Source organism: Chlorocebus sabaeus, chromosome 25, assembly GCF_047675955.1.
Source record: "Chlorocebus sabaeus isolate Y175 chromosome 25, mChlSab1.0.hap1, whole genome shotgun sequence".
In the NCBI taxonomy this organism is placed as follows: Eukaryota; Metazoa; Chordata; class Mammalia; order Primates; family Cercopithecidae; genus Chlorocebus; species Chlorocebus sabaeus.
This window is the reverse complement of record NC_132928.1, coordinates 1,167,065-1,191,003: the sequence shown is the minus strand read 5'-3', so window position 1 is coordinate 1,191,003 and position 23,939 is coordinate 1,167,065. Positions and strand designations below refer to the sequence as shown.

The 23,939-nt window shown below is 52.8% G+C and overlaps 1 protein-coding gene across 1 annotated transcript in view; it reads left to right on the top strand.

Moving 5' to 3' along the window:
- The window catches only part of OBSCN (obscurin, cytoskeletal calmodulin and titin-interacting RhoGEF), a 164,786-nt gene that overhangs the window by 79,771 nt on the left and 61,076 nt on the right, over window positions 1–23,939 (top strand). The window contains 11 exon segments of the mRNA XM_073011456.1: window positions 1,857–2,029; window positions 2,031–2,121; window positions 2,483–3,574; window positions 4,109–4,372; window positions 4,738–5,001; window positions 16,276–16,542; window positions 16,724–16,990; window positions 17,082–17,354; window positions 17,942–18,214; window positions 18,928–19,124; window positions 19,313–19,388. Coding sequence (XP_072867557.1) covers window positions 1,857–2,029; window positions 2,031–2,121; window positions 2,483–3,574; window positions 4,109–4,372; window positions 4,738–5,001; window positions 16,276–16,542; window positions 16,724–16,990; window positions 17,082–17,354; window positions 17,942–18,214; window positions 18,928–19,124; window positions 19,313–19,388 — 3,237 coding nt within the window.

Below are 23,939 nucleotides of genomic sequence, written 5' to 3'. Positions count from 1 at the left end.
CAGGTGCTCGGGGCCTTGGCCTGGCTTGATTCTGTCAGGGAAAGCACATGGGATAAAGTCGGCCCAGGTAGAGGGCCCGAGCACCTTAGAGGGAATGCAGGGAAGGACTCTCCCAAGCTCGAGGACTTTCTTGCCCAGGACTCTGGTGGGCTCCCGTCACACCGCAAGGAGGGATCCCTCAGGCCAGTGAAGGGGCAGGTTCTGGGGGCCAGGCATGGCTGTCTGGATGCCAGTGCCTCCTCAGACGGGTGGCTGAAGAGCAGATGACCAGAGTGGACCCTTGCCGGCTGCCTGAGGCAGTTGCTTCCAGAAGTGGACGAGTTCCAGGGAAGCTTCAGGTGGTGGGTGCCCTGCTGGACCCCCTCTTGTGCTTCCTTAGAGGGCACCCTTGCATGCTGGAAGTTTCCACTGGACCCCGAAGCCCCAAGGATGCTCTGAGCTGCAGTTCCCCGGGGGCGTCCAGGGGATGCAGCTGGGCACTCTGAGGCACCAGTCTCCATCTGGTGGGCTGGGAAGCCACCCAGCTTCAGTGCACAGGAGACAGTGGCCCTCGTCTGTCCCTGTGGTCCATGGCTATCTCCTGCATACAGGGCATGTCCAGGTGGACCGTTCCTTCATGTATTCGGTTGGTCATTTCTTATCTGCTGGACCCATGCACCAAGGCACCTGTTGCGTGGGGTTCTTGCTTGCATCATGAACACAGGGTGATGGTCAAGGTGGAGGGTGGCACCCTCCTTTCTCCCAGCAGCAGGCTCCTTATTCCCTGTCTGCCCTGGGCTCTGGCCACAGGAGCAGCAGGAACTGATGAGAAGCAGGAGCCTGGATGATTTTGTGGGAGATTTTTAGGCAGCTGATTTTGTGTCTTTTTCCTCCAGCTATTCATCAAGCTCATGAGGCTGGGCACGGTGGCTTACACCTGTAATCCCAGCACTCTAGGAGGCCGAGGCAGGAGGATCATTTGAGCTCAAGAGTTCCAGGCCAACCTGGGCAACCCAGGGAGACCCTATCTCTACAAAAAATATGAAAATTAGCTGGTTGTGGTGGTGCACATCTGTGGTCCCAGCTACTCAGGAGGCTGAGGTGGGAGGGTTGGTTGAGGCCACAAGTTTGAGGCTGCAGTGAGCTGTGATGGCACCACTGCACTCCAGCCTAGGCAACACTGAGACCCTGTCTGAAAAAGAAGAAAAAAATTATGAAGGAGCTATAAAATAGGGAGCCACAGAATGGGGCCTGGGCCACAGTATAGTGTAACTGAGCCACCAGGCTGGTCTTGGGCCCTTGAGCGTGATGACAGATTCAGTCTGAGCCAGGATGGGCTGCAGAAGACCTTGGGGATGGGGAGATCCTGTTTGGTTCTGTCTCTTCCTCCCCATGTCGTGGGTCTTGTGGCCACTGCATGTGTCTGCCATCATCTTGGGGTCCCCGCTAGGATTCCAGCTCCTCTGTGTCCTGGGCGGCTTTCCCCTGCGTGTCCATGGCCAATCTGTTCTCTGCTCCCAGGGCACTGTTTCACGTCCATGTGTCCATGCTTTAATTCCTAGTTTCCTCCATAGTTGGAGTGTGTCCTTGCTGAGTGTCCCAAGGTGTCTCCAGAGGGCCTCATGGTCTTTGTGGCCTCTCCAGCCCTACCAGCTAGGTTCATAGAAAGTATGAGGCCTGAGGACACCTCAGAGGGGGCCACACCGTGATGCTAACGGGCTGGACCGTGGGAAGCCGCGGTGCACAGCTTGTACTCAGCACACCCCAGGAGTGGCCCGTGTTCAGATGGCTTCCCTGTCTTCTCTGTGTTGTCCATGTCCTGTCTCTTCTGTGGGCTCAGAGGGTGTGATTGTGGCCATCTCTTTCTGATCCCCCAGCCCTGCTGGCCAAGTTCACAGAGGGTCTGAGGAATGAAGAGGCTGTGGAAGGGGCCACAGCCATGTTGTGGTGTGAACTGAGCAAAGTGGCCCCTGTAGAGTGGAGGAAGGGGCCCAAGAACCTCAGAGATGGGGACAGATACATCCTGAGGCAGGAGGGGACCAGGTGTGAATCTGCAAATCTGTGGCCTAGCCATGGCGGATGCCGGGGAGTACTTGTGTGTGTGTGGGCAGGAGAGGACCTCAGCCACGCTCACCATCAGGGGTAAAGATCGTGTGTGGCCTTGTGGACCCGTGGCTTGGTATCTACATGTCACCATGTCATTCTCATCTTCCAATGTGGCACAGCCCCTGTGGCAATCCTGGGGTTGTCTCTTCTCCAAGTGAGGTCCTCTGGTTGTCTCCCGCCTACCCTTCTTGTCCAGGGGGTGTCCTCATGCTCATGCTGATCCCTTTGTGTTCTCTGTTCTTCCCAGGCCATTTGCTTCCTCCCCATGTGAATGTTTATTTGCTGCTTCACATGTGGTCCTTTGGTGGTTTGTGTGGCTCCTTGTGGGTGTCCATGTCCCATCCACAGAGTCTTCCAGACAGTCTGATGATCTCAGCGACTGCTTGGTCCTTCCCAGCTCTGCCTGCCAGGTTCATAGAAGATGTGAAAAACCGGGAGGCCAGAGAAGGGACCACAGTCATGCTGCAGTGTGAGCTGAACAATGCAGCCACTGTGGAGTGGAGGAAGGGGTCTGAGACCCTCAGAGATGGGGACAGATACAGCCTGAGGCAGGATGGGACCAAATGTGAACTGCAGATTCGTGGCCTGTCCATGGTAGACACTGGGGAGTACTCGTGTGTGTGTGGGCAGGAGAGGACCTCGGCCATGCTCACTGTCGGGGTAAAGGCCACATGTGGCCAAGGAGAGCCATATTCTGGTGTCCATGTATTGATGTCATGCCATCTGTCTGTACTCACACCATGTGCTCTCCCTGCATCTGTGCCACCCTGTTCCCATCACTCTGCAGGGTCTCCCCCAGCCTCCAGAGCTATTGTGGGAACCAGGAGAAACCAGCCTTGCAGCCAGCTTCCACCCCATGTGCCTACAAGGATGGGCTCCATCATGTTGTCCTGTTGGCTTCTGTACCTTGCCCTTCACGCTGTCCTGTCCTTCCCCCCAGAGTGCTCCAGAGGCTCTCATGGTCCTTGTGTGTGTCTGACATACTCTGGCTCTGGCAGCCAGAGTTACATAAAGTATGAGGACTCAGGAGGCCATGGAAGGAGTCACAGCTACAGTGCTGACAGGCTGGAGCATGGGAAGCCCCAGTCCACAGCCTGTGCTCAGCACACCCCACATGTGGCCTGTGTCCAAATGGGTTCTGTGTCTTCTCTTTGCCATCCATGTTCTGTATCTTCCATGTGCTCAGAGAGCATGATTGTGTTCATATATTCTGATCTTCCTCCAGCGCTACCCGTCAAGTTCACAGAGGGTCTGAGGAATGAAGAGGCCACAGAAGGGGCAACGGCCACACTGCGGTGTGAGCTGAGCAAGGTGGCCCCTGTGGAGTGGTGGAAGGGGCATGAGACCCTCCGAGATGGAGACAGACATAGCCTGATGCAGGACGGGGCCAGGTGTGAGCTGCAGATCCGCGGCCTGGTGGCAGAGGATGCTGGGGAGTACCTGTGCATGTGCGGGAAGGAGAGGACCTCAGCCATGCTCACCGTCAGGGGTAAAGGCCACACGCGGCCAAGCAGCGCCATGCTCTGGTGTCCACATGTTGACTTGACGCCATCTGTCTCTGCCCATGCTGCGTTCTCTCCCCATGTCTGTGCCTGCCTGTGTAACTGCACAAGCTTCTTCCAGCCTCCAGGGCTGTTGTAGGAAGCAGGAGGAAGCAGCCTCTCTAGCCGGCTCCCACTGTGTGCCTCTGAGGACTCTGTCAACATCGTCACGTTGGATTCTGTGTCTTCCATCCTGTCACATTCAGTCCCCTGATGTTCTTCATGTGTTTCTGACCCTCTCTGGGCCTGGGTGCCAGAGATTCCAATAAAGGCTGAGATGTGAGGAGGCCACAGGAGGGGCTGTGGCCATGTGCGTAGAGCCTGTACTGAGAGAAGTCCCAGTCCACAGCCTGTGCTCAGCACACCCCCATGCAGCCTGTGCCTAGTTGGGTTCTGTGTCTTGTCTGTGCCATCCATGTCATTCCTATCTCTTCCATGTGCTCAGAGAATATGATTATATCTGTGTCTTTTGACCTCTTCAGCCCTGCCTTCCAAGTTCATAGAGGGTCTGAGGAATGAAGAGGCCACAGAAGGGGCCACGGCCATACTGTCGTGTGAGCTGAGCAAGGTGGCCCCGGTGGAGTGGAGGAAGGGGCATGACTGCCTCAGAGATGGGGCCAGACACAGCCTGAAGCAGGATGGGTCCAGGTGTGAGCTGCAGATCCGTGGCCTGGCTGTGGTGGATGCCGGCGAGTACTCGTGTGTGTGTGGGCAGGAGAGGACCTCAGCCATACTCACTGTCAGGGGTAAAGATCATGTGTAGCTATGTGGACCATGGCTTAGTGTCTCCACATCTCTGTTGTCACCACCTTCTGCCTTCGAATGTGGCATGGTTCTGTGGCAACCCCATGGTTGTCTGTCCTCTAACTGGGGTCCTCTGGGCATCTCTCACCTCCCTTCTTATCCAGGAGGTGTCCTCATGCTCATATCCTTTTGCTTGTGTGTTCTCTGTTCCTCTGGGGCCATTTACCTCCTCCCCATGTGTACGTTTGTTTGCTCTTTCACGTGTGGTCCTTTGATGGTTTGTGTGGCTCCTTGTGGGTGTCCATGTCTTGTCCACAGAGTCCTCCAGACAGTCTAATAATCTCAGTGACTGCTTGGTCCTTCCCAGCCCTGCCTGCCAGATTCATAGAAGATGTGAAAAACCAGGAGGCCAGAGAAGGGGCCACAGCCGTGCTGAAGTGTGAGCTGAGCAAGGCGGACCCCGTGGAGTGGAGGAAGGGGTCTGAGACCCTGAGAGATGGGGACAGATACAGCCTGAGGCAGGACGGGACCAGATGTGAGCTGCAGATTCATGGCCTGTCCGTGGCAGACACTGGGGAGTACTCGTGTGTGTGTGGGCAGGAGAGGACCTCGGCCACGCTCACCATCAGGGGTAAAGACCACATATGGCCACCTGAGTGATTCCTGTCTCCTCCCGCCTAACCCATATGTTCTGTGCTCTCCCAATGCCTGTTGATGTCATTGCCTCAAGACAATGCCTCAAGTGACTCATTCAGTCACTCCCCTGTGTGATACATCCCACAAATGCACATGGAACCCACTTGGATGACCTAATCTAGGGCCTGGGAATATGGACTTCAAGAGTGAATAGGGCAGGGACCCAAAGGAGAGCTCCACAGACAGACGTCAGGGTCCAGGAGAACTGTCTGAGGCCACTGGCATCTTGCTGGGGCTTGCACATGTGCGCAGGCTCTGGGGACCCAGGCCTAGAGGTGAGGGCCTGTGTTTCTGCTGAAGGACATGCACAGTAGGGTTGGGGGCTCACTGAGGAGGTGGTCAGGCCAGGCTCCACTAAATCTGCTGAGAGTGTTTGAGTGGTTCTTGTGGTCATGCCAGGGTCCTGAAGGACTGCTGCCTTTGTCTGCTCGGCGGACACAGCAGAGCACTACATCTGGGTAACTTCACAGCAGATACTTATTTTCTCAGACTTCTGGAGTCTGAAATTCCAAGATCAAAGAGTCACTCAGTTGGTTTCTCCTTAGGCCTCTTTTCTTGGCTTGTAGATACTCTCTGGTCATATTGGATTGGGCCCACCCTAACAACCTCATTTTACCTTTCAAAGATCCTATTTCAATACTGTGACATTGTGAAGTACTAGGGGTTAGGATTTCAACATACGGATTTGGGGAGGGGACTCAATTCAGACCATGACATTCTGCCCTCTGGCTTCCCACAATTAATTACCTTCTAACATGCAAAATACATTTACTCCTTCCTAACAGCCCGTAATCTTAACCCATTCCAGCATCAACTCAAAATCAGAATCTCATCTGAATGTCATCTAAGTCAAGCGTGAGGGAGGTGAAGTATGACTCATTCTGAGGCAAAATTCTTCTTCAGTTGTGAAGCATGAAACCAGACAAGTTTTGTGCTTCAAAAATTCAATGGTGGTGCAGGCATAGGATAGACATTCCTGTTCAAAAGAGGGGAAGTTGGAAAGAAAAAATGGGTCATGGATCTTATGCAGGTCTGAACCTAGCAGAGCAAATTTCACTAGATTTTAAGGCTGGTAACTCAGTACAGTGGCTCACATTTATAATCCTAGCACGTTGGGTGGCCGAGGCAGGAGAATTACTTGAGGCCAGGTATTCTAGACCAGTCTGGAAAATATAGCAAGACCCTTTTTCTAAAAAAAAAAAAAAAAAGTATTAGATGTGGTGGTGCACACCTGGGGTTCCAGTTACTGGGGAGGCTGAGGCATGAAGATCACTTGAGCCTGGGAGTTTGAGGCTGCAGTGAGCTATAATTGTACTGCACTCCAGCCTGGGTGACAGTGAGACCCCATCTCTACTTTTTTTCTAAAAGCCTGAAAAGTAATTCTCTTTGACTTAATTCCAGTCCTCCATGCCAACCAGAGTATTGTCCCCAATCTCTCAGACCTGGGTAATATCTTATCCACTCATCCTTGGGTAACAACCTCTTCCCCCTCTGTTCTGGGAAGAGGTGGTCGTGATCCCTGGACCTCTAGTGGCAGTGACAGCCCTGCTGATGCCTTTGGAGCCATTCTTTTATTTTGAAGGATAAGACATGTTTGCAGCCATATAGTGATAATAGCTCATCCTGGTGAATCCCGGAAGTCCGATAGCCTTCCTTCATTTTATCCCACCTCAATCCAATTCACTCCAATCTGCTGGTATAAGATTATCAAAAAGTGAGTTGGCCTCCCATGCAATTCATGGAGGTCCACACCATCAGACAAGAGGCTTTTCCAGATAACTGCATCTCTATTCCTGGCTTCTGTTGAGATGACTAATTGGATCCATAAATTGCACACCTGGTGCTTTAGCAAATGGTCGTCTAGCCACACCCTTGATGTTCTCTTCAGAACACAGTTTCTCATTTTTTACCATGTGGTTAGGCTGAAAAATTTCCAAAGCTTTAAGTATTGGTTCCTTTTTTAATTACAATTCCTTCTTCAATTTATTTCCCTCCTCTTGCACTTTACAATAAGCAGCAAAGAGAAAACAGGTTGCACCTTCAACACTTTACTTAGAAATTTCCTCAATTAAACATGCAAAATTTTATTGTTTCTTAGTCCTACCTTCTACACACAACAACACAATTTGGACAAGTTCTTTGCCACGTAATAACGAGGATCACCTTTCCTCCACTTTCCAATAACCTGTTCTTTATTTCCATCTAAGGTCTGACCAGAAGCATTTTTAATGTCCATCTTTACATGAACAGGTTGTTCACAGCAATCTAGATTTCCACTTCCACATTTTTAGATAATTGTTACAATGGCACCCTACTCCTGGTACCAATATTTCTGTTAGATTTCTGACTAGAAGTCTGAGGTGAAGTGTTATTAGGTTGACTTCCTCTGAGGCTTCTCTCCTTGGCTTGTTGATGCAGTCTTCTGTTTTTTCACGTGGTCACCCCTCAGTGTGTCTCTGTGTCCTAATATCCTCTTTTTATAAGGACACCAGTCATATTGGATTTGGGCACACCCTAACAACCTCATTTAACCTTAGTTACCATTTTAAAGGCCCTATCTTTAATACAGTCACGCTCTGAGGTTCCAGAGGTTAGGTTTGAACGTATGAATTTAGGGGGACACAATCAGACCATAACAGGGGATAACCAGGGTGGGGCTTGCTCCATTGTACTTTGTGAGCTCTCACTCTACCTAGAGCCGGGAAGCAAGAGAGGACAGCAGGTTGAAGGGTCAGAGGTGTGGTGTAGAAGCCATATCTGGAGTCTGTTGGGGGTTTTGGTGATTGAGCCAAGGCAATGTGTATCCAGTAAAGTCAGGACAGGAGCAGTGAGGTGGAGACAGCAGGTCCTTGTGTGGGCTGGTATGGTTGGCAGTGAGCCAAGGTATGCCCATGCATGAGTAGTGCTGGATGGAAGCCCTGCCTGGGATGGGTATCTCCTGTATGAGAATGGGGAAGCAGGTGTCAGGACAAGGAGGTGCCTCCTGTGAGACTGGAGAGAGAGAAGAGAGAGATGTGTCACATTATTGCATATGTGGAAGTTGGAGGAGCCTGTCTTGCTTCCTAGTAACGATAGGACATGGGTAGGACAAGATGTCCTTTGAGAATAGATCCAGGATGGAGCCCATCTCCCAGTCAATCTGCACCTCACAGGCAGAACACAGGAAGACCTCAGTCTCGCACAGTCTTTGGTCCACCTTATCCCATGTCCTCGAGATCTGCTTCTGTTTCCTTCCTGGATAATCAGGTTGTGTCCCTCAGATCCTCCAGTGGATTTGATGGCTTCTGTCCATGTGACCCTTCCTAGCCCTGCCTGCACGATTCACTCAAGATCTGAAGACCAAGGAGGCCTCAGAAGGGGCCACAGCTACACTGCAGTGTGAGCTGAGCAAGGTGGCCCCTGTGGAATGGAAGAAGGGTCCTGAGACCCTCAGAGATGGGGGCAGATACAGCCTGAAGCAGGATGGGACGAAGTGTGAGCTGCAGATCCATGACCTGTCTGTGTCAGATGCTGGGGAATACTCATGCATATGTGGACAAGAGAGGACCTCGGTCATGCTCACCATCAGGGGTAAAGTCCATGTGTCCAGATCTGTGTTCTGGTGTCCAGTTGTTCACTTCCTGCCGTCAATCTCTGCCCATTGCATGGTCTCCCCCAGACTGCCACACTCTTCACATCATGCCACGCTATCCCTTCCAGCTTCCTGGGCTGCTGAAGGAACCAGAAGAAACTCATCTACATCCAGATTCCCACTCCTGTGATACTGTGGGCCCTGTCCTATTGGATTGTGTCTTTCTTTCATTTTGTCATGTCCTGTCTACCAGCGCTTTCCAAGGAGTTTAATGTTCTCTGTGTTTTCTGACTCTCTCTGGCCCTGCATGCCAGATTCATATTATCTCTGAGACCTGAGGAGCCCACGAAGGGGCCATGACTGTGATGTTACCAGGCTGAACAGAGGGAATCTACAGCCTGTGCTTGGCATACCCTGCATGTGGTCTGTGTCCAGTTGGGGTTTGTGTCTTCTCTGTGCCATCCATGTCCTGTCTTTTTCATGTGCTCAGTGTAATTGTGTCCATGTCTTTCTGATCCCTCCACCAGCCCTGCCCGCCAAGTTCACAGAGGGTCTGAGGAATGAAGAGACCATGGAAGGGGCCACAGCCACACTGCAATGTGAGCTGAGCAAGGCAGCCCCGGTGGAGTGGAGGAAAGGCCTCGAGGCTCTCAGAGATGGGGACAAATATAGCCTGAGACAAGAAGGGGCTGTGTGTGAGCTGCAGATTCATGGCCTTGCTATGGCAGATACCGGGGTGTACTCCTGCGTGTGTGGGCAGGAGAGGACCTCAGCTACACTCACTGTCAGGGGTAAAGATCCTGTGTGGCCATGTGGGCTTGTGGCTTGGTGTGTACACCTCTCTGTGTCACCACCTTCTGCCTCCAAATGTGGCAGAGCTCCTGTGGAAACCCTGTGATTGTCTGTCCTCGAACTGGGACCCTCTAGGTTTCTCCTGCCTCCCCTTCTCATCAGGAGATGTCCTGCTCATGCATGTCCCTGTGTGTTCTCTGTGCCTCCTGGGCCATTTGACTTCTCATTGTTTGTATATTGCTCATCTTGCTGTGGTCCTTTGGTGGCTTGTGTGGCTCGTTATTGGTGTCCATGTTCTGTCCAAAAAATCCTCCAGACAGCCTGATGATATCAGTGACTGTTTGGTACTTCTCAGCCCTGCCTGCCAGATTCATAGAGGATATGAGAAGTCAGAAGGCCACAGAAGGGACTACAGTCACACTGCAATGTAAGCTAAGAAAGGCGGCCCCCGTGGAGTGGAGAAAGGGGCCCAACACCCTCAAAGATGGGGACAGATACAGCCTGAAGCAGGATGGGACCAGGTGTCAGCTGCAGATTCGTGGCCTGGTCATAGCAGATGCTGGAGAATACTCGTGCATATGTGAGCAGGAGAGGACCTCGGCCACGCTCACTGTCAGGGGTAAAGACCACATGTGACCACCTGAATGACTTTTGTCTTCCCCAACTTAACCCACATGGTCTGTGCTCTCCCAGTGTCTCTCAGTGTCGTTGACATTTTATTCAGTCACTCATCTGTGTGGTCCATCCCACAAATGCACACTGAGAACCCACTAGGATGACCTAATCTAGGGCCTGGGCATACAGACCCCAGGGGTCAGGACAGGGAGAGCAGCAGACAGGTGTCAGGGTCCAGGAGAGCTGTCTGGGGCCCCTGCCATCTTGCAAGGGCCTGTGGATGTCCACCAGCTCTTGGGCCCCAGGCACGGAGGTCAGGAAATGTATGTCCTTTGACAGACATAGCAATGGCTTAGGCCAGGCCCCTCTTCAGTCTGGTGAGTGTTTTGATTGATCCTTGTGGTCATTCCAAGCTTCTAAAGGAGTATTGTCTTCATCTGCTCAGGCTAACGTAACAAAGCACGGCAGACAGTGTGGCTCAAATAACAGAGATTTAATTTCTCAGAAATGGGCTGAAATCTCAAGATCAAGGTGTCAGCTCCTCTCTTCTTGTAGATGGCTGTCTTCTCCCCGTGTCTTCATATGGTTGTCCCTCTGTGTGCATATGTGTGTCCTAATAACCTCTTTTTATAAGAGCACCAGTCATACTGGATTTGGAACCACCCTAACAACCTCATTTTACCTTTCAATGATTGTCTCTAAATACAGTGACATTCTGAAGTGTACTGGGGGTTAGGACTTCAACATATGCATTTTTTCTGAGGTGCAATTCAGACCATAACACTCCACCATGTGGATTCTCAAAATTCATGGCCTTTCTCACATGCGAAATATGTTTACTTCTTTCTAACAGTCCCAAATCTTAGCCCATTTCAGTATCAACTAGTCCAAATCACCTCTAAATATAATCTGAGTCAACTGTGAGGGAGACAAAGTGTGACTCATCCAGGGGCAAAATTTTTCTTCATCTGTGAGGCTGAGAAATCAGACAAGTTATTTGCTTTGAAGTCACAATGGTGGGACAGGCATAGGATGGACATTCTTAATCAGGGAAAAACTGGAAAGGAGAAATGGGTCATGGGTCCCAAGCAAGATGTAACCCTAGCAGGACAAATATCATTAGGTTTTAAGGCTTTGGATTAATGCCCTGTCCTCTGGACCCAATAGGATTGCAACTCTACCCCCTCAGCCCTGAGTGGAGGTGTCTGGCTCTCTGTAACTGAGGAGGAGACAGCCTTACTTCTGTAGCCTGTGCCCTCTACCCCCTAGTTATAGTGCCATTCCTGTCAACCCCTGAACCAATTTTGGGGTCATTATTCCTTTTTCTTGCAGAATATCATGTTTATATCCATGTAGCTCTATTGGCCCATCCTGTGGATTCTCAGAAGTCTGACATCCTTCATTCATTTTGTCCCATCTCTGTTCCAATCAATTCAAGCTAGCACAGCATTTCCTCTGGTATAAAGGTCTCAAAAACTTTGTCCCATGCGATCTATGTGGGTCAAAGCCACCAGACAAGAGTTTTCCACAGATCTTTCCTTGATGATCTCATTTTTATTGCTGACTTCTTCTGAGAGGGCTGAATGGATCCATAAACCACACACCTGATCTGTTTAGCAAATGGTTGTCCAGCATTGATATTCTCCCAGAATAATGCTTTCTCAATTTTTTTTTTTTTTTTTTTTTTTTTTTTTTTTTTTTTTTTTGCGGTATGTATAGCCTGAAAATTTTTCTGTATCTTCAAGTTCTGGTTCCTTTTTGCTTAACAAATCCTTTTTGAATTTTATCTCTCTCCTCTCACATTTTCATATTAGACAGAAACCAGGCTATGGTTTCAATTCTTTGCTTAGAAACTTCCTCAGGTAAATATATCCAATTTTGTTGTTTGCAAGTCCTACCTTCCACAGAACACTAGAATAAAATTTGACCAGGTTTTTGGCCACTGTATAACAATGATAGTCTTTCTCCAGTTTTTAATAATATGTCTCCCATTGTCATCTGAGGCTTGACCAGAATCACTTTTAACACCCATGTTTTCACCAACAATTGCTGCCTGCAAACACTGTTTTTTGGCACGCGCCTGAAATATCTTTCAGCTACCTCCCATTACGAAGTTCTAAAGCCACGTCCACATTTATAGGTATTTGTTCCTTTAGCACCCCACTCCTGGTACCAAAGTCTGAATTTGTTTGCTTGGGTTGCCATAAAGAAAGTATCATAGACTGGGTGGTATAAATAACAGAAATGTATTTCCTTACCATTCTGGAGACTAGATGGTTTGAGTTCCAGGTGTCAGTTGGGTTGGCTCCTTCTGAGGCCTCTCTCCTTGGCTTGTAGGCAGCCATTTTTTCTCTGTGTCTTCACTGGTCCTTCTGTGTTTGTGTCCTAATCTCCTTTTCTTATGAGAACAGCATTTATATTGGATTAGATGCCACCCTTGTGATCCCATTTAGCATTAATCACCTCTTTAAAGGCCCTATCTCAAAAACAGTCATATTCTGATAGTGGAAGTTAGGACTTCAACGTTTGACTTCTGTAGAAACACAACCCATAGCAGGCTATGGCTATGTAATTGGGTTAGGCTCTGCTCTGCTAACTTGTGAGCCCCCTGCCTGGAGTCAGGAGGCAAGAGAGAATGGTAGATTGGAGGTTCAGAGGTGTGGTTCGAGGCCACATCTGGTGTCTTCATGATCTAGGTGATATGGATCAGGGTAATATGTGGGAATGTGGATTCATAGGGTCAGTCCAGGAGCATGTTAGATGGAGGTAGCAGGGCATTGTGTGGGCTGGGATGTTGTACAGTGAGCTGAGGTATATCTAAGCATGGGCAGTGCTGGATGGAAGGCCTGTCTGGTCAGGCTGTCTCTTGTGTGAGGGATGACAAGGGATCAGTGGATATTGGGACCTGAAGGTGCCTCCTATGTCATCATAGAGAGATGTCCATCACATTATTGCATATGTGGGTTGCAAGTTGGAGGAGCCTGTCTTGCTTCCCCATGATGAAAGTTCACAGGTAGGACAAGATGCCCTCTGAGAAGAGATCCAGAATGGAACCCATCTCCCACCCAATCTGCACCTCACAGGCAGAATGTAGGAAGTCCTCACTGTCAAATGCACTTTGGTCCACCTCATCCCAAGTCCCTCCAGCCTTCCTGCTTCTGTTTTCTTCCTGGATGTTCAGGTGTGTCCCTCAGATCCTCCCGAGGGCTTGATGGCTTCTGTCCATGTGACCCTTCATTGCCGCCCAATTCACACAAGATCTGAAGACCAAGGAGGCCTCAGAAGGGGCCACAGCCACACTGCAGTGTGAGCTGAGCAAAGTGGTCCCTGTGGAATGGAAGGAGGGACCTGAGACCCTCAGAGATGGGGACTGTGTTCTCTGTTCCTCCTGGGCCATGTGCTTTCTCACCCTCTGTACATTCATTTGCTCATTCTGCCATAGTCCTGTGGTGGTTTGTGTGCCTCCTTGTGTGTGTCTGTGTCCTGTCCACAGAGTCGTCTAGTTATTCTGATGATCTCAGTGACTGCTTGGTCCTTCCCAGCCCTCCCGGCCAGATTCATAGAAGATGTGAGAAATCACGAAGCCACAGAAGGGGCCACGGCTGTGCTGCAGTGTGAGCTGAGCAAGGTGGCCCCTGTGGAGTGGCGGAAGGGGTCTGAGACCCTCAGAGATGGGGACAGATACAGTCTGAGGCAGGACGGAACGAGGTGTGAGCTGCAGATTCGTGGCCTGGCTGTGGAGGATACTGGAGAGTATTTGTGTGTATGCGGGCAGGAGAGGACCTCAGCTACACTCACCGTCAGGGGTAAAGATCCCGTATGGTCACATGGACTTGCGGCTTGGGATCTATGTGTCTCTGTGTCACCACTTTCTACTTCCTAATGTGGCATCCCTGTGGGAACCCTGAAGTTGTCTGTCCTCTAACTGGGGTCCTCTGGGCATCTCCTGCCTCCCCTTCTCTTCATCAGGAGATGTCCTCCTGTTGTTCATCCCCATCCCTGCATGTTCTCTGTTCCTCTTGGGCCAGGTGCTTTCTCGCTTTCCGTACATTCGTTTGCTCATTCTGCCATGGTCCTTTGGTGGTTTGTGTGGCTCCTTGTGTGTGTCTGTGTCCTGTCCACAGAGTTGTCCAGATAGTCTGATGATCTCAGTGACTGCTTGGTCCTTCCCAGCCCTGCCAGCCAGATTCATAGACAACATGACAAACCAGGAGGCCAGAGAAGGGACCACAGCCACACTGCAGTGTGAACTGAACAAGGCGGCCCCTGTGGAGTGGAAGAAGGGACCTGAAACCCTCCGAGATGGGGACAGACACAGCCTGAGGCAGGACGGGACCAGGTGTGAGCTGCAGATTCGTGGCCTGGCTGTGGCAGATGCCGGGGAGTACTCGTGCATTTGTGGGCAGGAGAGGACCTCAGCCACACTCACCATCAGGGGTAAAGATCACATGTGGCCAAGCAAAGCCATGTTCTAGTGTGCCAGTACTGATTTCATGCCCTCCGTCTCCTCTCATTCCATGTCATCTCCCTGTGTCCATGTCATCCTGTTCCCATAATTCCACAGAATCCCTTCCAGCCTCCTGGGCTATTGCAGAAACCAGGGGAAAACAGCATCTCCAGCCAGCTCCCACTTGTGTACCAGCATGGGTTCAGTCATGTTGCCCTGTTGGGCTCTATGTCTTGTCCTCCATTCTCTCATATTCTGTCCACCAAAGTGCTCCAGATGATCTGATTTTCATGTGTGTCTGACCCTCTTCAGCTCTGTATGTGCCAGATTCATACAAAGACCTAGGTGTGAGGAGGCCACAGAAGGGGCCATGGTCATGTGCTGTACAGCCTGGACTGAGGGAAGTCACAGTGCACAGCCTGTGCTCAGTACATCCCGATGTGGCTCATGTCCATTTGGGTTCTCTGTCTTTTCTGTCATCCGTGTCCTGTCTCTTCTGTGGGCTCAGAGGCATGATTGTGTCCTTATCTTCTGACCTCCCCAGCCTTGCCTGCCAAGTTCACAAAGGGTCTGAAGAATGAAGAGGCCACAGAAGGGGCCACAGCTATGCTGCAATGTGAGCTGAGCAAGGCGGCCCCTGTTGAGTGGAGGAAGGGACCTAAAGCCCTCAGAGATGGGGACAGATACAGCCTGAGGCAGGATGGGACCAGATGTGAGCTGCAGATTCATGGCCTGTCCGTGGCAGACACTGGGGAGTACTCATGTGTATGTGGACAGGAGAAGACGTCGGCCACTCTCATTGTCAAGGGTAATGACCACATGTGGCCACATGGACTGATGTGGGTGTGTGTCTTTCCTCCATGTGCAGTCACAGGGACAGCACACCTTCTCCTTGTGGATGCTCCTTTCCTCTTCCTCCTGCTGTTTCCTCTGTCCCCTCTGCTCATGGGTTCCAACGTTATCCCGTGCCCTGGTATCTATACTGAGCTTCAGCCATGTGACCTTGTGTACCAGTCATGGTTGTAGGGAAGGAATTCCCACCTTGTCTCTCTCCCCGTGCCTCCCATCACTACCTAATCAATCCAACATTCTGCCATCCTTCATTTGAGACCTGAAGTCTTTTAGCCACAGGGTCTCATGTCCTTCTCGGAGGGAGGCCTTTGGTGCCCAGGAAAGGGAGGCAGGACCTAGAGCCCTGGGCCCTGCAGGCTGGCCCTGGTTCTCAGTGTAGCCTTGTGGGGCAGACAGCCCCTATGACACCTGAGGGTCTAAGGGAACCCGGTCCCTGCCCTGGAGTCTGGGGGACATGGCCCTGTCCTGGGGTCTGGAAGACATGGCCTCACTCTGGAGTCTGAATACACATTCCTGCCCTGGGATTTGGGTGCCCACAGAGGGGAGGTGGAACCTATAGCCCTGGGCCCTGGCCTCGCCCTGGGATCTGGGGGACTCAGCTCTGCCCTTGGGTATGGGGTACAGGGCCTCACCTTGGGTTCTGAAGTACACATCCTTGCCCTGGGCTCTGGAGGGTGTGGCTCTGCGGGGGTTGGGAGTGGGGTCCTGGGTGAGAGGACAGCCTCCTAAGTCCTGGGTAGATCTAGCCCCTCCCTGCTTTGCCACCATGCTGCCTTCTCGCTCCTGAATCACAGACTGGTGGTACCATCTGAGGCAGCACCGCCTGTGGAGCCAGGCCAGGGAGCTGGGAGGAGCCCAGGTCCTCATCTGCCGGCCTGGAGAGCAATGCCTGGTGTAGATCTGGAGCTGACCCTGCCCCTTGCCCCTTGCAGCCCCACAGCCAGTGTTCCGGGAGCCGCTGCAGAGTCTGCAGGCAGAGGAGGGCTCCACAGCCACCCTGCAGTGTGAGCTGTCTGAGCCCACTGCTACAGTGGTCTGGAGCAAGGGTGGCCTGCAGCTGCAGGCCAATGGGCGCCGGGAGCCACGGCTTCAGGGCTGCACTGCAGAGCTGGTGTTACGGGGCCTACGACGTGAAGACACTGGAGAATACACTTGCACCTGTGGCTCCCAGGCCACCAGCGCCACTCTCACTGTCACAGGTGGGAACCCAGGCTGGCCTGGCCCAGGATATAGCACAGTTCCAGTGCTTTGGGCCTGCCTCCTTCGTGGTAGCTGCTCTGGTGCGGTTCCCCCTCCCCACTTTGCCCTGTATCACACTTGTTCATTCCCCCTTATAGCTCCTCAGTGACCTGCCCTCACGCCCTGCTCCCTTCCCTGCAGCTGCCCCTGTGCGGTTCCTCCAAGAGCTGCAGCCCCAGGAGGTGGATGAGGGAGGCACAGCACACTTACGCTGTGAGCTGAGCCGGGCGGGTGCAAGCGTGGAGTGGCGCAAGGGCTCCCTGGAGCTCTTCCCTTGTGCCAAGTACCAGATGGTGCAGGATGGTACAACTGCGGAGCTGCTGGTACACGGAGTGGAGCAGGAGGATGCGGGTGACTACACGTGCGACACAGGCCACACACACAGCATGGCCAGCCTCTCTGTCCGTGGTGAGCTGCTCACCAACCCCTGCCTCCCACAGCCCCTCACCCTTGGTCAGAGGCAAGGAGTGTTAAGCATCCCTTCCTGCATCCCCCGCAGTCCCCAGGCCCAAGTTTGAGACCCGGCTGCAGAGCCTGGAGCAGGAGACAGGTGACATAGCCCGGCTGTGCTGTCAGCTGAGCGATGCAGAGTCGGGGGCCACGGTGCAATGGCTCAAGGAGGGTGTGGAGCTGCATGCGGGCCCCAAGTACGAAATGCGGAGCCAGGGGGCCTTGCGGGAGCTGCTGATCCACCAACTGGAGGCCAAGGACACGGGCGAGTATGCCTGCGTGACAGGTGGCCAGAAAACCACTGCCTCCCTCAGGGTCACAGGTGAGCAGTGGGGCCTCCCAGAGGAGAGGGTGAGCCCTTCCCTGCCATCCCACCCGCTTATGGTTGCCTTCTGGGTGCACCTGAGTCCCCTGCTCTCACGCTGTCTTCCTCCTCACCCCCGCACCTCCCAGTGTCCCTGTCAGGGCTCTCCGAGAGAACCTGGGCAGCAAGGAAACAGGTTGCAGCCCCTCAAGCCCACCCCTGAGGCCGGTGTGAGGGTGCGCTGCTGAGCCCCCACCTATTTCTCCTGCAAGCCTTGCCTCCCTGCTGTGCTAGCCAGGATGGGGCTGGCTGTGTTGTGGGAGTTGACAGGCAGTTGGGTGTCCCACGACCCCTTCCCATTCCTCAGATACAGCTGCCCTCTTGGCCCACACTTCCAGCCCAGGTTCTGTCCCCAAAGAGCTCAGTGTCATGGCAGGATCTGTGCTTGTGAGCACATCAGGAAACAAAAGCCATGTGGGACAGATGGGCCATGGCAGAAGAGTGTGAGGGTGCCCAGGAAGACTTCCTGGAGGAGTGGGCATGGGAGCTTGGCTTAGGCTCTTTTACCTGGCTGGTAAAGGGAACCATCTCGCCCCACTCCTCAGAGCCTGAGGTGACCATTGTGCGGGGGCTGGTTGATGCAGAGGTGCTGGCCAATGAGGATGTTGAGTTCAGCTGCGAGGTGTCCAGGGCTGGAGCCACAGGCATGCAGTGGTGCCTACAAGGCCTGCCACTGCAAAGCAATGAAGTGACAGAAGTGACTGTGCAGGATGGCCGCATCCACACACTGCGACTGAAGGGTGTGACACCTGAGGATGCTGGCACTGTCTCCTTCCATTTGGGCAACTGTGCTTCCTCCGCCCAGCTCACCATCAGAGGTAGCCACAGGCAGGCCCCACCAGTGACTGCACGGGGTTAGAATGTCTGGGCCCTGCTGGGTACGGAGCCAGACAGCAAAGGTTCCTGCCTTTGGAGGCTGGGGCCTGGCAGGGAGGTGGACCTGTGAGCTGGCATTTCAGGGTGGCCCCAGGATGTCAGAGGAGAGTAGGCTGAGTCAGGCTGGTGAGGCAGGTGGTTGTGAGCTTCCAATAGGCTGACACAGTGTTGGGAGTTTGGGTCTTGGCCCTCGTGGCGGGGCCACTGCAAACCATAGCCCACTCCCAGCCCTTAGTCATCTGCACCATCTCCTCTAGTTCTCACACTAGTCCCATTTACCCACCCGTCATCCATCCTTTCATTCATCCATTTACCATTCACCCATCCATCCACCCATTCACTATCCATCCATCCATCATCCATCCATTATCCATCGATCCATCCACAATCCATCTATTTATCCATTGATCAGCCATCCATCTGTCCACCCATTATCCATCCATTCATTCCTCCATTGATCCATTCACCCATCCACTGTCCATTAGAGCAGACTCTGCCTACAACTGGAGTGGGGAGCTGAGAACAGGCCCCCATGTGCATGTCTTTGTGCGTGGGGGAGGATACCCAGGGATGGACTCCCAGGACGATGAGACTGTGCTGATTGAGGGGGCACCTCAGACGCTGAGGCTGACACCCATGCCTCCCCTGTGTCCAGCTCCTGAGGTGACCATCCTGGAGCCCCTGCAGGACGTGCAGCTCAGTGAGGGTCAGGATGCCAGCTTCCAGTGCCGGCTATCCGGAGCTTCAGGCCAGGAAGCCTGCTGGGCTTTAGGAGGGGTGCCCCTGCAGGACAACGAGATGAATGATATTGCTGTGGAGCAGGGCACACTCCACCTGCTTACCCTGCACAAGGTGAGGCCTCTGGGACCTGAGTGTACCAGGACAGGAATGCTTCCAACTCCATTCAGGAAGGTCTTCCACCAGAGGGTTGTGTTGGGGAAGTGATGACCTCCTGGCACTGAGGTCTGGCAAGCTGGCTGGGCTCCTCGTGGTCGGGATGGGGGCTCTCAGGGCCAAGCGTGTCTCTCCCTGCTTCCTAGGTGACCCTTGAAGATGCTGGAACTGTCAGTTTCCACGTGGGCACATGTAGCTCTGAGGCCCAGCTGAAAGTCACAGGTGGGCAGCCCCTTTCCACACCGGTCACTCTGCCTGCAGATGCCGAGCTTCCTGGGCACCAGGACGTCCTACCCATTGGCAGCTGTCAGCGGGCAGGGGGCAGAAACCCAAGACTTCCTACAGTGGTCTTGTCTTGGGGCTGGCAATTTTCCAACCCCTGGCCACTGAAGCCAAGGACCAGAGAGGTCACTGGCGAGTAGGCTGGTGAAGGTAGTCTTGAGAAACTCCAGGGTATGTGTGGGGTCCCTGTCCAGGATTAATGCCACCTGCGGGAGGGAGATGGGGGGCCCAGCTGCCGTAGACTTGGACCCTAAGGTGGAGGCAGGACCTTCCTGACTTCCATCCTCCAAAAGCCTACTCCTATGCTACGGATGCACGCACATGCCAGCGCATCTATGTTTACACACATCTGCATGCCTGACAGGCTCAAAGGTGCAGATGCAAAAGCATGCCTATGACAAGTGTATGGATTTGGGCAAGCATGCAAACAAGATTTTAGGAGCCTTCAGCCTGGGTCATACTTTGCACCCAGAGCTGGTCATCCCTGAGTGCTTGTCCTTGAGTGTTCTTCCCCTACTGTCCTGCCTTTAGGTCTCAAATGGGTCCCATCTGTGTACTCATCATCCATCTGTTCATCCATTTATCCATTTACCTATCCACCTTCCATTCATCTGCTATCCACCATCCATCCATCATCTGGCCATTCATCTATCATCCATCCTTCTATCATCTGTCCATCAGTCCATTCATAATCCATCCATTCTTCCATAAAGCTACCATCCATCCATTCACCATCCACCAGCCATCCATTCACCATCCACCCATCCACCATCTATCCATTTACTATTCATCTATCCATCCCGCTGTTCCTCCATTCATCCATCCATCTGCCCATTCACCATCCATACATCATTTATACATCCTCCATTCGTCTATTCGTTATCCATTCACACACCCACCATCCATCCACCCACCCACTGATCCATCTGCTATCTGTCCATTTACTATCCATCTATCCATCCACTATCCATTCACCCATCCTTCCATTCATCTACCATCCACCCATCCATCCATCTATTCACCTGTCTACCATCCGTCTACCCTTCCCCCATCCACTCATGTATTCATCACTCACTCATCCACTATTCAGCTATCTTTCCATTCATCCACCATCTATCCACCATCCATCATACATTCACAATCCACCTGCTATCCATTCATTCACCATAGAATATACCCTCTAAGCTCCTACCCTTTAGCAAGTCCTGAACCTCATGATGGGCCAGATGCAGTCTGCCTTCAGGGGATCCCCAATCTGTTGGAGGAGTTGGACATGGATATAGTGTGTCCTTCATCCTAGGTGCCACCTCCCACTCCCAAGTCTTTAAAAGGAGACAGATGCAGTCAGTTCTGTCGCCTGTGGGTTTGGGAAAGGTTCCAGATGCCAGTGCCCTCAAGTTGAATGGTGAAGACAGGAAGTTTCCCAGGTGTCCTGAGCAGGGGCAGGATAGCAGGGGCCTGGTATGTTCATCAGAGTGGGCAACTGTATGGAGCAGCATGGAGCTGGGCTGTGCTTTGGCCCCTCTCTAGGTGAGGTATTCTCAGCCTGGGTGAGCTGACTCACATACAGACATCTGGCTGTGACCTGGTGGTGAGGGCCCTGGCACAGGTGTGTAAATGGGTGCCCATCTCAGACCTAGGTAGGTTTTAGGTGGTGTGGTGGAAGAACTTGGGAACTTGCTGGAGACAAGAATGAAGAGTTGGTGGGGCAAGATGAGGAGGTGGTCAGATGTATACTTGGGGAAGACAGTCAAGAGAAGACCAAGAGCTGGTGGTGGGGTGTCAGTGGTACACATGAGGAAGAGCATGGAGAGGCTTCCAGCGGAGGGCCTGCTTGGGTGGGCACAGGGGCTGATTTGCCTGGTGTTGTCCTGATGGGTGGCTGGTATCTCTGTAAGTTCTCCCCACCCACACTTCCTCACCCCATGGGATGGAAGTGTCTTGTCTGGGCTTTGCCAACTGCAGTTTCTCTCTCTTTGTGAGATGGCTCACAGGATGGTCTCGGGAAGTTACTCAGGGGCAAGCAAGGATGGAGGGCGGCATCTCCGTTGCCCGATTCCAGGCAGCAGGTGGTGGAATAAGCCTTTGGTTCTGTCTTCCTCCCTTGCCTGTGTGGTGTGGGGTTCAACTGTGTGGGCAGCAGTAGCCTGGGCAAGTTCTATCTGCCATGACCACCCTGAGTTTCCATCTGAGAGGTGGATGGGAGGGAGGAGGAGAGTGTGGAAGGCACAGGGCAGGCAGTGACCACAAACATGTCTGGGCAGCTCCTTGAGTTTGGGCCTTGCTGTGTGACCAGGCAGGGAGCAGTTGCCACTCCACATAAGGGCCCTGGAATTCTGGGCTGAAGGGGCCTTGGAGGACATCTGGACAAAATGCCCTCTTGGGATGGGAGAAGCATCTGCTTCCACACCCCCAGGGACAGGGAACTCATTTTCTGAGGCCAACTCCCATCTGCTCACAGTAGGAGGCCCTGTGGCTTCTCCTACCCAACCCACATTGGGTCAGATAAGGCACCAAATGCCAGAAAGAACCCCAGCCATGGGGCTTGGAGCTTGTCCATTATGTCTTCTGAGAAGGGCATGTGTGCCTGTCATCAGCCTCCTGTGGGTGAAACCAGGCATGTTCTGAAGGGGTGTGTGGAGGTGCGGGTCTATGAGCTGAGGCTGAGCCACTCTCCATGGGCTCACTGTGGGTGGCCTCTGTGTCTCCCTTTGTGATCAGGGTGGGCCAGCTTGCCTGGGTGGATTTGTATTCCATAACCCTAGGTCACCCTCCTGGTCTGGGTGATGCCTGCTCTGGCAGACCCCAGGGTGGCCCCAGTACCAGTTACTAGCCCCAAGGCTATTCTAGCAAGTCCCACTTTTGGTGGGGGTGAGGGGACAGGGTCTCCTGTTGCCCAGGCTGGAATGCAGTGATGTGAACATAGCTTAGTGTAGCCTCAACCCCCCTGGGCCCAAGCGATCCTCCCACCTCAACTTGGTGAGTAGCTGGGATTACAGGCACATGCCTCCATGGGGTCTCACTATGTTTCCCAGGCTAGTCTTGAACTCCTGGGCTCAAACAGTCCTCCCACCTTGACCTCCCAAAGTGCTCGGATTACAGACATGAGCCACTGTGCCTGGCCAAGTCCCACTTCTGACACCAATTCTACAGATCAACACACTTACTGTTCTCCTATTATACTCTCATAGCACAGAACACTCTGTGACCAGATGTGTGGGGGCCATACACCAAGCGATTCTCTAGCAGACAGCAACTGGCTGTCTACACTTCAATTCTGATACTTTCTACTTGGAGTGAGGGTCAGATTTCATAGATTAAGGGCTCAGTCCCACAAGACTGCCCCACTTCAGATGCCAGTGGGAAGTCCCACGCCACCCACACTTCTGACTGAACAGCTATGAAATGGGGTTCCCACTTCTCCTCCTTGAGTTTGATTAACTTGCTAAGACAGCTCCTAGAATTCATAGAAACACTTGTATTGAGCAGCTATTATAAAGGATACAGCTCAGGAATAGCCATGTGGAAAAGATTTAAAGGGCAAAGGATGGGGGTGGGGGTGGGCATAGACCTTCCATGTCTTTTCTGGGTGTGCCATGCTCCTAGCACCTCCATATCTTCATCAACCTGGGAACTCATCAAATCTCATTCAAGAGCTTTTATAGAGCATAATCTCTGTTCCCCTCTCCCCTTCCTAGAGGTGGGAGGGTAGGAAAGTTCTAACCCTCTAAACACTTGGCCTTTCTAAAGGTCCATTCTGATGTTGTCCAGGACCCCTACCTGAGCCACATCATTAGCATAAACTCAGGTGTAGTCAAAGGAGTACATTATGAACACTCAGGAACTTCTGAGGGCTTTAGGAGCAGAGACACAATCTGTTCTTGTGCCACACCCCCACACCAGTGAACCCTAAAGTGGCCCAGTCCTGTGGATTCCAGGGTGTCCCAGCCTCGCCCTCCTTCTTACCCTCTTGTGCAGAGGCAGCGCCATGCCTGGTACGTGGCTTGCAGAATGTGGATGTCTTCGCGGGGGAGGTGGCCACGTTCTCCTGTGAGGTGTCTCACGCGGGTGGGCCGGAGGCCCGCTGGTGGCTGGATGGGACCCTGCTACAGGATGGCCCCCAGAGTGCCATCACTGTACAAGACGGGATCTTTCACTCCCTCACGCTCTCAGGCCTGGGGGTGGCCGACTCCGGCACTGTCACCTTCCGCGCAGGGCCCCTGGTCTCCACGGCCAAGTTGTTGATGAAAGGTATTGGCCGATGGCAACCCCTGCCATGCTGGCACTTTTGTATGCTTCCTGCGGGCTCCTGGGATTAGGGATTGGCCCCCAGGGCCACAGAGTAGGCACCACTCTATGCATGCTGTCTGCCTACAGTGGCACAGGTGGGCATGGAGGGTGGATGAGAAGTCTGGGCTTAGGGAGTGGTGTAACTGGACACCAACCCATGCCCTACTGGCTATCACCTTGCTGGCCGCACGTGCCCAGCCA